This window comes from Hevea brasiliensis, chromosome 4, assembly GCF_030052815.1.
Source record: "Hevea brasiliensis isolate MT/VB/25A 57/8 chromosome 4, ASM3005281v1, whole genome shotgun sequence".
Lineage (NCBI taxonomy): Eukaryota > Viridiplantae > Streptophyta > Magnoliopsida > Malpighiales > Euphorbiaceae > Hevea > Hevea brasiliensis.
The window spans coordinates 105,731,941-105,747,289 of NC_079496.1; the positions used below are offsets into that span (position 1 = coordinate 105,731,941).

Sequence of the window (15,349 nt, forward strand, 5' to 3'; positions counted from 1 at the left end):
GAGCTTTTCTTTCCACTAAATCTTTTAAAACGAGCGAAAGTCAAGCCAATCACAAGAGTTTTCCCTAATTCTCAACACTCTCAAGCTCTCAAAATGGATGATTGGCAACCCTTATAATAGATATTCAAAGATTTTGGTTGATCTCTCACACTCCACCTTGACACCTAAACATTATGAGAGAGAAGATATCATATTGAAGAACAATTAAATTTTAGTCAAATTGATGAAAGCAATATGAAACTCTATTAAAATGAAGCTCTAATACTAAAAAAAATTGTAAAAAATAAGATTTTTTAGACTATTTTGAAATATGACCATCGGTGAACATATAAGAATGGAGCATTTTAAGATTACGTTTTTGAAAGTACATGAGCTATCATATTGTCTCTTCCAAAAAAAAATGTATTTTAGAATCAAGAAATTCATCTAAAGTTTTTTTTTTTTTTTGTGCAATTAGTCCTTTATATATCACAATGACATTAGATTCTGATATTCTAAAGTGGGTTTTGCTTGAAATTAAAGGAAAGATTTTTCTGTCTTTTTGGGTATTTGAGAGAGCCTCTTCATAGGTATGGGTAAAATAAGGAACATCAATCTTTAAGTCATATTCATGGATTCTTAGTGTCCAGCAGCTAGACAGAAAATCATTGGCATATTGTGTGAGTGCTACAATTTGAAAGTCTCTCTCAACTCATTATCTATGCCACTTGATATTTATATATAGATAAGTTGATACAATATTGAAAGAAAGCCAAGTGGTGGTGACAAAATGTCAATTGTCACTTTTGAATGAGTTTATAAATGCTTAATGGAAACCTCAGAAGTTCTTAACAAGTAGTTGGGCAAACATGGAAGATATTACCATCATTACAAGAGAATCATAGTATCTAAAAGATGTAGAAACATAGTTTGAGTGGTGGAATTATAAGCAAAACCCATCGAAGTTTATGGCCCAAACAGAATACTTAACATGGTGCTGCCTGTCCTCTGGCTAAATTCCATCAATAGGAGCTCCTCCACCAAAGGCCAAGAGAGAAAAAAAGAGAAAAGTCCTTTTTCTAGATTGAACAAGGTATCAATTGGAATTGGACAACACTCATTACTCAACATGTGGGGATAAAATTAGTTTTGTCTGATTGAACATTTTGAGTGATCCTATTTGTAATGATTTATTAAAAATGCTTACCATTTAAGGTATATTGATTGTCTTCCTTTATAAAGAGAGAATGGTAATGATGCTAAACATTGAACATATTTATGTTGATACATTCAGTCAGTATTTTATATCCTCACCCTCTATCATGTTGAACTTACGCAAAATGGACATTGAGTTGATAGATGTGAAGCTCCGCACTTACATTTACAAAATCACAAATAGAAAAGTTACGCTAGATATCAGACAATTGTTTCATCATTAGTGGATTGTTTGTGTAATATGGAAGAGAAAATCATTAGGGTAACACTTGTAATTAATCTTTTTCCTTTCTCTGAGAAATTTATCAATTGGGTATGCTCATCTTCGTATTTCTCTTTATTTTTTTACTAATCTTTATTGTTCATGTCTATTCTTTAAAATATGAAGATATCGTTTAGCAAGCAAGTTCCCATGGAAGCTAGAAGATTTCTTGTTGTTTTTGGCAACAAGAACAATAAAGAACCCTAACAAAGTTCTAACCTGTAAATTTTCAATAGAAATACCAAACCTGCTTGAAACCTTAATAGAATTTAGCAGGTTGGCCTAATCTGTTTGATCTTGGTATCACTTAACAACAAAACTAGAGCCAGTTTCCAGAACTATGAAATTTTGAGTTCGAATTCCAGTTGAGACAATTTTGTAGATCGGGTTGGTCCCTCCACTAGTTTATGTAAATTTGTTAAGCTTATAAAGTAGGCACCATAAACTAGAGTCGGGCCCCAACTAGAGATAAGGAAAATGATGTAAAAGCAAAAGATAGAAAGAAGATTGGAGGAAGGATGGAATAATAGAAATAGGGAATTCTGCTTTGTGTAGCCCAAATTCTGAACCAAGAAATATTGAAATCATAGAAAGACGCTCCAAAGATATGTTGGTGAGGGCATATACAAACAGTGATGTGACCCAAGATTAGGACTTGTGAAGATAATAAATAAAGCATAAAGCAAAATATAAAAAGAATGGCAGCAAAAAAATTAGCGGCCTAGATGTTACTGTTGGAGAATGCTCATAACAGTATCAAAGCTTCATACCAGAAGAAGGGGGGGGGGAGGGGAAAGATAGTTTCTAATCTAATATTGTTTCTGGATTTCACTTTTTTTCCAGTTTCAGACAAAAGTCCAGTTAATGAACATGAAGCAAATGCAGTGAGCAGTCTCCTCCTCGTTTAACACTTTCCATGCTACTGCTCTTTCATAGGACACTGGCCTTCCCATACTTGACAGGCAGATACCACCCTGAAGGCACATAAAGCCCTGACAATATAATTTGCAGCAAGTTAATCAACTGTTTTCAGATTAAACTAAATAAAGGTAACTGTGGTGGCAATTCTCTTCTTGATAAATCAACTTTGTATTGCTCAATTATAAGCTGACAACTTAAAGTATCAGAATTAGCAACTTTTGAGCCACACTAAAGGCAAAGTCCAAAATATAAGATTTTCATTGACAGAAAGTGGGAATGCTTAGGCTTTGATTAAGATCTTTCCCAGTTGCAGGACTAAATTTGTCAGGTCCACTTGCTTGTACATGTTAAATTTGTAGACTTTTGTCATGTTTGGAGGATTCTTTGTTATTTTCTTTTTACGTTTATTATATACTAGTTTGAGTCTAGTGGATTTCATAGTCCTATACCTGCTGCATTATTTGTGGAAACTCTGAGCACAAAGTCTTACGTCCGTTGTCATCAAATATCTTTTCCAAAGTGATGTCTTGAAGAGCAACCAAAGTTGTCTCGAGCATATCTAGTCCTGCCTGATTTGCAAATGTAAAAACTGGCAGAGCCTGCATACAACATCACACGAGTTACTAGATGAAATGAATCAAAGGAAAATAAATAAATAAATAGAAAATAAATAAAACATTATAAGAATGGAAAGTATTAACAGTAATGGAAAGTATTAACAGTTCTTTATTAGCAACACATAAATGGTTGATTTGCAAATAGTTATTTTACCATGCAGCTAAGCAGATAGCTAATATGAAGAGAAAATTTAAGAAGCTAATGCTAAGAGAGAGACCAAATGCCATGAAGGAAAAACCTTCAGAGTCTCTTATTATTTAGTTCATATAAGCAAAGACTCTGCTTAAAGAGTCTCTGGTCGGAGTATGACACAGTTTGCACTTAGAACAAAATAAAAATGTAAACTAATAACTGGAGAACACTATAGCTTGGGTTAAATACAGCAAATGAAATCCATCAAGTCAAACAAAATACCTTCAAAGAGCAGCACATGACTGCATCAGAGTGATGCCAAAGTGATTTCAGAACGGATTCACTTCCTTCACTTTTAAGTAGCTCCACACCTAGATAGCACCTGTAAGAAATATCAAATGGTTACATCCTTTGGAAGCAAATTAATAGAAAAAAAAAGATGTACGAAAGCATTCTCACAAATTCCCTTTCTAGGACTAGAGAATCGGCTAATGGAGATTACTGGTATATCTATTAACTTTCACATTTACTATAATTTGTTATGACTAGAAGGTAGACAGGTCATAGGTCCATGATAAAAGATTCAAGTGAAATGTACCTATAGCTTTGACATATCCAACGTGCAAGTGTATGCGCTTCGGGAGTTCCAGGTGGTGGCCGGAAACCAACATGGGAACCAAAACGAGAAGGGGAAAGGGCCAATGCCACCCTTTGAACAGAGGCAATAACACTACGGACATACTGCCGAGACATGGATGCCACATTTTCTTGGAGGTGGAGTTCAAATGCAAATTGGAATGCTATCGTCATCACTGATTTTGTGCTCCCAGAGTGGCCTGGAAAATCACTAGATGCTTTATTTCCAGTGGGTCCAACATCAAGAGCAGAGGCAAGATCAAGTGTACGGTTTGGGCTAACAGCATCCTATCAAATCAAATGTGCAAAGATTAGACCGATTCAAAAAAAGATAATTGAACCAAAAAAAAACAATAAAGAATTTTTGCTTATATCATATCTCACCATCCGGGAATCAAGAGGAATTATGCGGAAACCCGAAGGAATAATAGGCGCATCATCGGAAAAAGAGGCATCAATGGGAGCAAAGATGAGTTCAGCACAGGTGCCAACAGCATTCTCGTCTACTCCACTACAAAGCTAGAGAAACAAAGCAACCAGAACATTAGAAATCAACAATGAATATACATCAAGTGTTTGATCAGCTTAAAAATAGAAAAAAGCAACGATTTACTAAAGGTAGATCTTGTTAAACGTTGATGGTTATTATAAGAAATAGAAACTTGACAACACAATTTCAAAAATCTAATATCTTCACATTCTGTTGTGTTTAAAGACCGACGAAATAAAATGCAGCACTTACTTGCAGGAGGAAGATGTCACCAGGCATAATCATGTCCTCCTGATATCCCATATTTTCAAGTTTAATTACCTCCATAAACTGTAATAAATAACCAGATGTTATGAATTATTTCATGGCATTAAATTATAACAAAATGCCATTATATCCTATCACAAAATTGCTGTCAAAGAAGGCCAATTATTGAAAGTGACGATAATTCAAGAAATATATCACTCACCTCTTCATGCTCAATTGTGTGAGCCAAGGGAAGAATAACTTGACCCCCAAAATTTCCAACTCGAGATACTGGCAAGGTACAGGGACCAGCTTTAACAGCAGCAGCTGCATAAGCATCAATACCACTGTCTGCCCATTCTGACCGATGTTCACGCAGGAACCTAAGAAGTATTGCTGGAGGCACATTCTACAAGAAAACAGAGCACATATATGAAAAAATTAAGGTATTCCATAACAAACAATGATGAATGCAAAGAAAAATAATTAGAAGCACAGTAAAACAATAGACTTAATGGATAGGGAAAAATGTTCTAATATTGAATCAGTCTTTCACAAAACAGTTGCCAAGCATTTAAGGTTGGCACTTTTATGCCATTACAGCATAAACCTAAAATAGATAAATTCAAACTTTTAAGGAAAGCAAGAATTCCAGCATCTATTGATGCAAACTAAAAATCAGGGTATTAATCCTGTTGTCTGCAACTGCTTGACTAGAGTTATGTCCTTACTTAAAGGATTAGACAGTCATTATGGCATTACGCCTTCCTTTCAGCCTTAACCAAGACTTACTTGCTCAAACATTAGCCTCAAATATAACACAGAATATTGGCAATAACAAAAAATAAAAATAAAAAATTACTCCATTCTTCACCCAGCACTCTGTTTATTCCACTAAGGATCTCATATTTGACCATGAAGGAACTTAAGATGGTTGGAAGGAAGAACGGGAGTTTTTCTGACTCGGTAGTATTTTTTGGCTCAATATTCACAACTTTATAATTTCAGCATTCCACATGATAGAAAAACGATAATTTTCAAGTAATGAATTAGCATAGTTTTCTTGCTGGCATTGGACATGTGCAGTACATCTAAAATTCTTACCTGTAACAACATGGATGCTTTTGCACAAAGCACACCATTGCTCATAGATGGAAATCCACTGGCATAAGAGATATTTAGACCCATCATTTTGCCAGGAGATGAGTTCACAAGAACTGTAACATCATCAATGCCATCACTTTCCAACATAGACCACCCCTCATCAGCAAACCCATTAACAGCTTCATTAAAGCCCCTGCAGAAAATAATGAATTAGATGACTACAAATAAGCAATGATATTCATATTTTAATCCTCAGGAATTAAAGAAATACTTGCTCAGTCTCTGACTAAGTGCACGTAAAGCAGCAGGTCTTCTCCCCCAACCAGAGGCATTTGGCTGAGAAACTTCTTGTGAAATTTGCCTCAAATGTCGTAAAGCCTGCATCAAACACAAACATTATGTTAGAGCTTTAGACTTTTATTTAAGACATTTGTAGTCTGTTCCATCCCCCTATATCTTATTTACTAATGCCACGGCATAAATCTGATTTCTAAGAAAATTTCACCATTCATCTTGCAGAGGACAGAAATCGTCCAGTGTAGAAATCAAAGAACTTTCCCATTTTTTTTTTTAAAGAATAGCAATATAAAATATAATTGAAAATATCTCACATAAAGAATAGGCTTACCGCCATTGTTGTCTTTTGAGCTAGCAATGTTGATGACTCATAAAGTGGACGCAACACTTCAGGCACACTCCAAGGCTATATTAAAAGTAATAAGCAAGCCAAATCAATTAACTCATAAAGCAAGGGGATGGTGTGCTTCGAAATAAATAATAATGTGAATTTTATACCTCTAAGTCCATATGATCAACTACATGAATAATTGATCCACCTCCTTCACAAGGTCTAATCAGATACCCACTAGGTAGCATTTCAGCCCTCACAAAATGCTGTGTAGGTGGCATACTTGGACCATTCTGAGTGTTGTTAAGTGATCTCTCACAAACCTTAAAATCAGAACAATCAAACCGTATTTTCATGGCAAATTTAAACAAGTTCCACGTAATGGAAAAGATATGCAGTAAAAATAGTTCTCATAATATCACATACCACAAGACTACCATCCTCCAAAACAGAAGTGTAGCGCAGTAACCAGAAGTCTCGGGCTGGTGCCAGAGTTGTAGGTGCGTAAAGCTAAAAGGAGAAGGGGGAAAAAAACTTAACTAAGCAGATATAAAGTCAACAGTAATCCAGAAATAACATTTGCAAAACAATTAGCACCTACCTGCATATAAAGCAGTTCGATTGTTCCCCCATTTCCAGTGGACAATGCATTTAGAACATCCACAGCTCGGCAATCATGAAACCACGACGGCCGATCTTTAAGGATTTCTGCAACCTAAAAAGTAGTTGAAATATTTCTTCACCGATCTAAACCAATAAATTTTACGCACCCACTGTACCAGGCCAAGGCAGAAGCAGAACTTACTCTGGTAGGTTCTAGACCCACAAGGCCGCATGCACGTGCTGCCACACCAGGGCATCCATGAGAAATAGCAACGATTCCAATGGAATCCGGACCAGGCTGTAGAAGTAAACAGAAAACAGGTTACATAGAGAAGGAAAAAAAAACTAATATTACTAAGCCGCCGGGGGCGGGGAGAGCACTTTAATCATTAAAATGCAAGTTTGCAGCAACAGGAAAGCATGGGCCTGAAAAATTAAGACAGCATTATCCCTGGAAGGTCATACTGTTAGACTTTAGATAAAAATAAAAAAAAATAAAAAAAAAAAAGTTAGTTAATTGGCTTCATTTTTTTTCCCTTTCTTTTACTCATCCAGTAAACATTATAGAAATTCAGGTGATAGTTTTACAGGAAATAGCAGAAGATATAATTAAATATTATCAACAATAAAATAAACCAAACATCAACATCCTCTTGCTCCTTCAAGATAAGAGAAACAAGTTAATTAATGGGAAAAAGACAGACATATTAGCATGTAAAATAATAGGAAACCGATATCCAAGAGATTTGTCTGATGTGATTTGGACGTTGCTTAGAAGCTTAGCAATGTTTTTTTGTACCTTTGTTTGAGATTTAATTTTATGAATGATGGCAAGAAATGATGGAATAAGGTATAATACAGTGTACAATAATAATGAAGGCAAAGTGAGCAGTAACCTTCATCCCAGGCATTTGGACCCACTCTACAGCAGTTCCTGTGGCCTTTGAAAGAAACTCTGCTAAAGTCTCCTCTGCAATGGACAAAAGTCTGGAAAAGATACAATGAATAAGCTCGCAAGCCATACTACACAAAAACAAGGGGATTGTACAAATCGAGAACAGAAAAGGACCCAACATGAAGTCATGAACCAAAAAAATTATTAAAAAAAAAAAAAGCCATTCCACTAACCCTGCAGGGCTTGCATCCCTTGGTTGATGCTGAGGAGTCAAATGGTGCTGACCACTGGTCACCACCGATTCACAGCTTGTGTCTGTGGTGGCAAGGTTGGTCGCCTGCAAGACAAGAAATAAACTCAAAATCCACCCTTTAAAATTGAAAAAAAAAAATGAAAATAAAATTCCCAAATGCAAAAATGCTTCCAGCAGATTATTAACCCCGGAACTTAATCCTCTCTAATCTACTTGATCAAAAAGACATTTTTTTTCACAAAATTAAGTGAGATTTCCGCCTGGTATTTAGTAATTATTCGCTTATTATAATTGAGCTTTTCCATGCGTGATTTTAGATATAACCAGAGGGATTAAAGCCTCATGAGACTAAGAATTTCATCTAGTTGTCACTTGTTACTTCCTCTATTTTCCAAGCTATCAAGAATAAGGCATGGGAGGAAAAACAAATAAAAGGTTTTACATTTTGTGTCTGTTGGCGGAAATAGCTGTTCTCATAGACCAGCTGAGACACCTGTTTTTGCAACCTATCATTCTCCTCCATCAATAACTTATTCATCGCCGTCAACTTCCTATTCACAGCTTGAAGCCGCGATGCCTCTTTTCTCTGCTTCTCTCTACATCTGTACAACCCACAAAGAAATAGAATTAAAGATGATGAATAATAGAGCCTCCTTTGATGTGGGTATCCAGAGGATTAAGGAAGCATAGTTAATAAGAAGCAGAGAGAAAGTCACCGTCGGTTCTGAAACCAAACTTTGATCTGCTTAGGCTCTATATTGGAGAGAATAGGGCATTCCCTAATCAACTGTTGGCGGCGCATAGAGCTTGGCTTTGGGCATTCATGGTAAAGTCTCTCCAGCGCTTCCACCTGCTCCGGTGTATACCTAACGTACTTGCCGTTGTCCATTGCCATCTTGCTTCCCCCATCCTTGCAGGCTGAAGTTACCGCCATCATCACTTCTGCATCATAATATTTTCCATCACCATCAAAAGATTCTCCTAACAAAACTCAGGAACATTAACAAACGAACTCTTCCTGCATCAAGTAAGCTAATTTACCGTTTCACGCAACACGGCGCAGATCAGGTCGCCGCCCCTTTTGCCTCAAATCAATAACATGAAGCTTTCAAGGCAGATTCGGTAACCCCTTAAGCTCAAACACACAGAGAGGCCAGAAATTATATAGATATTCAAAAGGGTAGAAACAAAAAAGTTGGCGGCTTTATGGAATGAATTGAAGAGGGTGCTTACAGGGAAAGCTAAGGAGGAAGGAGATCAAGAGTTGAAGGAGGGGGGGAGAGATAAATGGTGATATTGGGATTGGGGAAGGAGAAAAGATCCTAAATACCAGACAGGATATCAGAGCATGTTTTCTGCTTTGTTTTGTGTTGGTTCACATCACATTCCCATCCCATATGTGAAATCCTTTATTAACCTTCTTTTTTTTCTCTGTTTTGTTTTTAAAATAAAATAGTCTGGGATCTTTCTTTCTTTTTTCCCTAATTCTACTGTAGGATTAGTCTCTTTTTTTTTTTTTTTTTTTCCTCTCATCCATAGTTGATTTTTGGTTGATGTTGCTGTAGCATTTGCTGCTGCTTTTCTCCCTTCTCCTTTGGTTTTTGCCAATTTTCAACTCTTTCCATTTAAATTCCCCCCATCTCTCTCTCTCCTCCCTAGGCTCTGGGAGGTGGATAAATGCTTACAAACTCGCACTCACATGCGCGTCATTGTACATACTCATGCTTTTTGTTGGACGAAAATCGCCCCTGATGAAAACCAGCGGCTTGGATATTTTTCTATTTCATATATTTATATTTCTTTTGTTCAATTTGTCAAATATATTTTTAATAACATAGAATTATCGTGGATTTAATTTCGGTTTGGTGCTGAGATTAGGAGGTAAATTTTTTTTCTAAATATTATTTTAGATATTAAAAAATAATTTAGAAAATTTGGATTAATTATTTTAATATTTTTATAACTTAATTAAATTTAACTTTAAATTATTTTTTAATATTTTTTAATTAATATATTTTAAAAAGTCTTTTTCTTTATAATAATTCTATCAGTAATATTAAATAGACTCTTAAATATTTTACATGTTTTTTGTTTTAAATAGATCAGATAGAAATTCAACAAGCCTGGAATTTGACCCGAGAAAGAGAATTTAACTCCAAGGAAGAGGAGCACGGCCCTTATCACTCTAACTAGACCACAAGGCTAACCCATCTCAGGGAACAAGAAGAGCACCGTTTGAAGCTATAAAGGAAGCCATGCATGGCCATAACTATCATATCAGCGCACCCCAAACATATCAGCGCACCCCAAACAAATCATCAACCCCAAGATGTCAAGCAGACCAAAAGAGAACCTAATAACAGCGGTTAACAAAACACACAAATCAAGAAACAGCTGGGGAACACTGGTGAAGTTTGGCAAAGCTCTAGTAGTCTCAATCTCTTATAACCTTTGAGAGCTTAGAAATCATTATAGGGCATCGGAATGCGCCCGAAATAACCAACTACCGACCTCCAATGAAATCTAGCCTCCTAACACCATAACATAACACAACAGAGAAGAAAAAAAAAACACAATAGCAGTAGATCCCTTTACCATCCAACGCCGGTTGCTTTGTAAAAAAAAAAAACCAATATCTACATTCCCGACCCAACGATGGGGAGAGAAACCTAAAGTCGAGCAAGAAGAAGATGGCCTTCCCCTACCCAACAGGGTAGAGGAAAACTGACTAAAATAGCAGAAAAAAGGATCTAGATTTCTAGAACTAAAAGAAAAAATTGAGAGTAAACTTCTCTTTCTAACCAATTAGAGAGAGAAAATATAGCGTGCAATAAAATTTACAACCAAATCACCTAATAAATCATATTTCCTATGAACAATATAATGTGATTCTCACATCAAAATTATCAACAGTATATACATATATCTCCTACAAGGTTTTATGATATCAAATTACAGATCGAATTTGAAAGTAGGAAAAACTCATTACTTTAGCTGATATCTCAGTATAAGAAATCAATCCACTTGTGTGGATGGACAGTTCGGGAGCATCTACGGCACCAAGTCTATTTTTAGAGTTTTACTCTGACCGTTGATGCTGCCATAGACAGGAAAAAGTTTATAAGCAATTTCCATTGATATTTTATATTATTCTTATAGTGTCAATAAGTGATTTTTTTTTTTCAATTTGACAACAATTCATTAATTAGTATTACTGAAATATGATCAAGAAATTACACAAACATTTTTGCCGTTAAATTAAGAACTAACTTAATAAATCATAGAAGCTGGAACTGGTTTTCCTTTCAAAAGAGGACATTATAAAAAGATTTGAAATAAATGTGGATTACATTAGCCGCTAATAATGGGGAAACGAAGTTAGGCATTAGAAATTAAGATTTGTCCTTTTGAGGCTGGATATTCTTTCAATCCTACTGTAGATGAAGAGACTACATTTTCCAAGTCCTACGAAACTAATTTTGGGATTTTACGTCGGTTGTGAATTGAGTATGTGAGTAGCTTATATAAAAAAAAGAAATTTATTAAAATTGTTATAGTTTTAATAGAGATTTATTATCGTCATTAAGTCGTTTGTGTGTCTTATGTCTATGTAAAAAAAAAAAAAAAAAATCTAAGTGAAAAGTGAGAGAGTCTTAAATCTGATGTGGTCTGAGTTAAGGTCTATGAGTGAGCTAAATGTGCCTTATGAACTGTTCCTTCGGGATCTCACATCTATCGTGGACTAAACATGTGAGTGACTTATATGAAAAAATAAACTTTATTAAAATTGTTATAATTTTAATAGTGATTCATTCCTATCACTGAACTATCCAATTTCTATTTAATTTACCCTTAATTATAATGAAAATGACAAAAATAAAGTTAACTCTATTTTCAACTTAAAATAATTAAGTATTTAAAGGTTTTATTTCACTAACAAAATAGTCCTTTATTTGAGTTTTATATCTAAAGAGTAAACATATTTTATATAATAAATATTTTAAATATTATATTTAAAATAAAAGTATAATATATATTTGAATAATATGTATAATTATTTAAATATTAAATAAATATTTGAGTTATATTATTAATAAGTATTGTATTTCAATATTATAACATGATATAATATTTATTTATATATTATAATATTATATGCTATATTTTTTACATAATATTTATTATATTATATAACTATTATAGAAAATGCATTTAAATATAATATTCAAATTAAATATATTTAAAATTTAAATATAAAATATTTAAATATGTAAAATTTATTAATTTTGTCAATATAATAAAGATGAAAAGAATTGTTATGTATATAAAAATTAGTTTACATGATGGTCTTTTTTTCTTTATATTTTCTTATAAAGCTATAATATGTCACTATATAATTAAAAATATATATTTTTTTTTAATTTAAAAAATAAAAGACATGATATATGGAAGATTTTACATTGTTTTTTTAAATATAAAATATATTATTATTTCAACATAAAGTATAGAATAAGAGGCTATTTTATTAATAAAACAAAATTTTGAAAACTTAATTGTTTCAAATGAATTTTAATCATTCATATTATAATTAACTATAAATTAGATGAAAATTAGACAATGAATCAATATGTACATATAATAAAAATTAAGTGATTAAATTTTTTAATTTTAAAAATATATAAATTAAATTATTAATTTTACTAAATTTTAGATACTATATTGTAATTTAACTTAATTTCTATCAATATTCATAGTCACATGGACACAACTTAACTTTGGAATTCAATTAGACGTATGTGACAATATTTCTGGTCAAAGGAACCAAAATAAGATTGATGTTGATGAGAAGCAGCCACTAAAACCCTAATTTAATTCATAGCATTTTTGCTAATTGGTTGCAATTACTTTTAAATTATTTAATTATATAATTAAAATATATTAAATTTAATATGAAAATAATTTTAATATTTCCAATTAATATTGAAGATATTATTTTTCATAATAATATCTTATAACAATATCAAACAGATTTTTAATTTTTCATATTATAAAGAAATAAATTTTTCAGATTGTTTCATGGAAAAGATTTAAAAAAAAATCATATTTTTTAATATTTAAAATATTAAAAAAATTAATTAATAAAAAATATTATTTTATAAAAAAAGGTAAATTTTTAAAAATTAAATTAATTTTATTAAAATATGAAAGTATTTATAAATATATACATATCATTTGTTTATTGGCTAGTCACCCCTTGCCATCAGTAGCAATCACCAATTACTAATGATCAATGGTGGCCAAAGTAGTGGCCAACACAATTTACCATTTTTATTATTTTTCATATATATTAATAATAAAATAATAAAAATAAAAATTTTTATAATGCAACATTTTCATGGTATTATAATTAAATTAGAAGGGAATTAACATTTTTTTATTATATTATTATACTTCAAAGAATAAAAAACAATTAAATTTCATCATTACAACTACCCATAAAAATAAATTATTTTCTTAAAAAATATTTTTTATAAATAAGTTTTTTCTTATAAAATAAATAGTCTTAATTATTAGTTTAGCGATGATTTACTAGTTAAAGACATATTATTCATCTAATACGTAACACATTAAAATTAACATTCTTCCAATCTTTTATGAAAAAAAAAATAGAGTGGGTAAAAGGTAAATGCCTAATTTTTTTTATTGGAAAATTTAAACTTTAGTAATTTTTATGTATTAAAAATCAAAAGAAGACAAACAAAGATGTCATTTTAAGTAAGGCTAATTATGGCTTAATTATAAGACATTTTTAAGGATAATAATAAAGGAATATACCTTTTTTTTTTTTTTCCTCAAATGTACTAATAATTTTCTATCTTTTTGAAGGAGTCAAAGGAATTTTAACCCAAAGGTTGCAAAGTCAATGAAAGGTGATGGAAACTCCAAAATCAAATAAAATCCAAATTCAAAAGAGCCATAGCCAACATTCGACAGCAAAGCCTTTGAAAAGAGAAAGCGTAAAATCTACAACTTTTAACACCACAGCCAAAAGGTAAAGTTATTGGTCCAAAATTACTAATGGCAGACCAACTCTAGTGGGTCTTCGCATCCTAAGACAGACCCTTCTATGTACTTTTCAAACAAAATTACTGTAGTATACTATACTAGTCTTTACAATTAATTACCCAGTAAAGGTCATTTACAATTATATAAACCTAATATATACACCGTTTTACAAGCAATTTAAAATGTCAAAATACCAGTCACAAATATCATTTTCACACAATATATTATATAAAATAGTTGTCGTAGAAGAGATAATCTGTTCTGTACACTCGCACATAAGTTGTTCTTAATTGAAAAGGAAATAGCATTTTCGGGCCCCATTCAATCTGCTGCAAAGATTTCCAGAGTAAAAAATTTCAATTAAATTGAATAAATGGACCATCAAATTAAAAAAAAAAGTAAAAATATTGAAGCTAATTAATATATTTTTGAGAATAGAAAATAAATAAATAATTTAAATAAAATAAAAAAATTAAATAATAATTTTTTTTTGACATTACGCTAATTTAACGGTACAAAAAAGAGAAGATGTCAACGGATGTGAGAAAGACGTCGGCTGGTAAAAGTAATAGCATACCCCGCCACTCTCGCTACTTGTATTAAAAAATGTGCCACAGCCAACACCCACAATTTCTTTTTCTTTTTAAATTTCTTTTCTTTTTGTTTATGAAAGGGCGACAGGTGCTCATTTCATGCTTGATGCCATGGCAGCAGACTCTATCTGGTGGGCTCCAGTTCATGTGGGTCCCTTTATATTTGTGGCCCCCGCACGCGTGAAGAGTGAAGTCCCTCTTTCTCTCTCCTTTGCTTTAACAACGTGCTTCTCGTCACCAGCTAAGCCCAGGCGTGTTCTCTCTCTCTCTCTCTCAATTTTCATTCTTTCTATTTTGTTATTTTATTGTTGCCCACGCGCTCGTTTAGAAGGAGAACCCAACTGGCTAATATTGCCGTGCCAAGAGCTAGAGGTTGAGCGGTGGGTTTCGCCGCTTGGTTCGTGGTCGAGATGAAATTGAGACGTTAGATAAATTTTAACGAGGGTTCTGAATTTATATAATTATGAGATTATAGTTTTCTAATTTAAAAATATAATATAAGATTTTTTTAATTTTTAAATTTTATGTAATGAAATTTTTTTAATATTTAATTATTAATTTTTAATTAAATATTAATATGAATGGTTTTATATTTTTTTCTTTTAAATCATCTGTAAATTTAATTTTTTTATAAAAAAATAATTTTTATAAATTAAAAAAATAATTTTATATTATATATGAGAGATAAAAGAAAAATATTATATAAGT

General features: G+C 32.4%; 1 protein-coding gene across 1 annotated transcript; it reads right to left on the minus strand.

The window, feature by feature from the left end:
* Positions 1–2,155: 2,155 nt before the first annotated feature.
* On the minus strand, positions 2,156–9,629 carry LOC110671078 (homeobox-leucine zipper protein ATHB-8). The gene is made up of 19 exons (XM_058145809.1): positions 9,024–9,629; positions 8,699–8,924; positions 8,425–8,584; positions 7,963–8,066; positions 7,731–7,821; positions 7,037–7,132; positions 6,833–6,946; positions 6,658–6,741; positions 6,399–6,554; positions 6,232–6,306; positions 5,875–5,981; positions 5,604–5,796; positions 4,723–4,908; positions 4,506–4,583; positions 4,148–4,282; positions 3,726–4,051; positions 3,410–3,509; positions 2,827–2,976; positions 2,156–2,448 (listed from the first exon to the last, which is right to left on the minus strand). The coding sequence occupies exons 2-19, from the start codon at positions 8,917–8,919 to the stop codon at positions 2,302–2,304; spliced, it is 2,523 nt and encodes an 840-aa protein (XP_058001792.1). The 5' UTR covers positions 8,920–8,924; positions 9,024–9,629; the 3' UTR covers positions 2,156–2,301.
* Positions 9,630–15,349: the final 5,720 nt, after the last annotated feature.

What these genes read in the sequence shown, in the direction of transcription:
- LOC110671078 (XM_058145809.1), bottom strand. Translation starts at nt 8,919, where the DNA reads ATGATGGCGGTAACTTCAGCCTGCAAGGATGGGGGAAGCAAGATGGCA. An exon ending in AAGCATCCATGTTGTTACAG is followed by an intron (nt 4,909 to 5,603) that starts GTAAGAATTTTA and finishes GTTTTCTTGTAG; the next exon opens with AATGTGCCTCCAGCAATACT. An exon ending in TGGATATGTCAAAGCTATAG is followed by an intron (nt 3,510 to 3,725) that starts GTACATTTCACT and finishes TATTTCTTACAG; the next exon opens with GTGCTATCTAGGTGTGGAGC.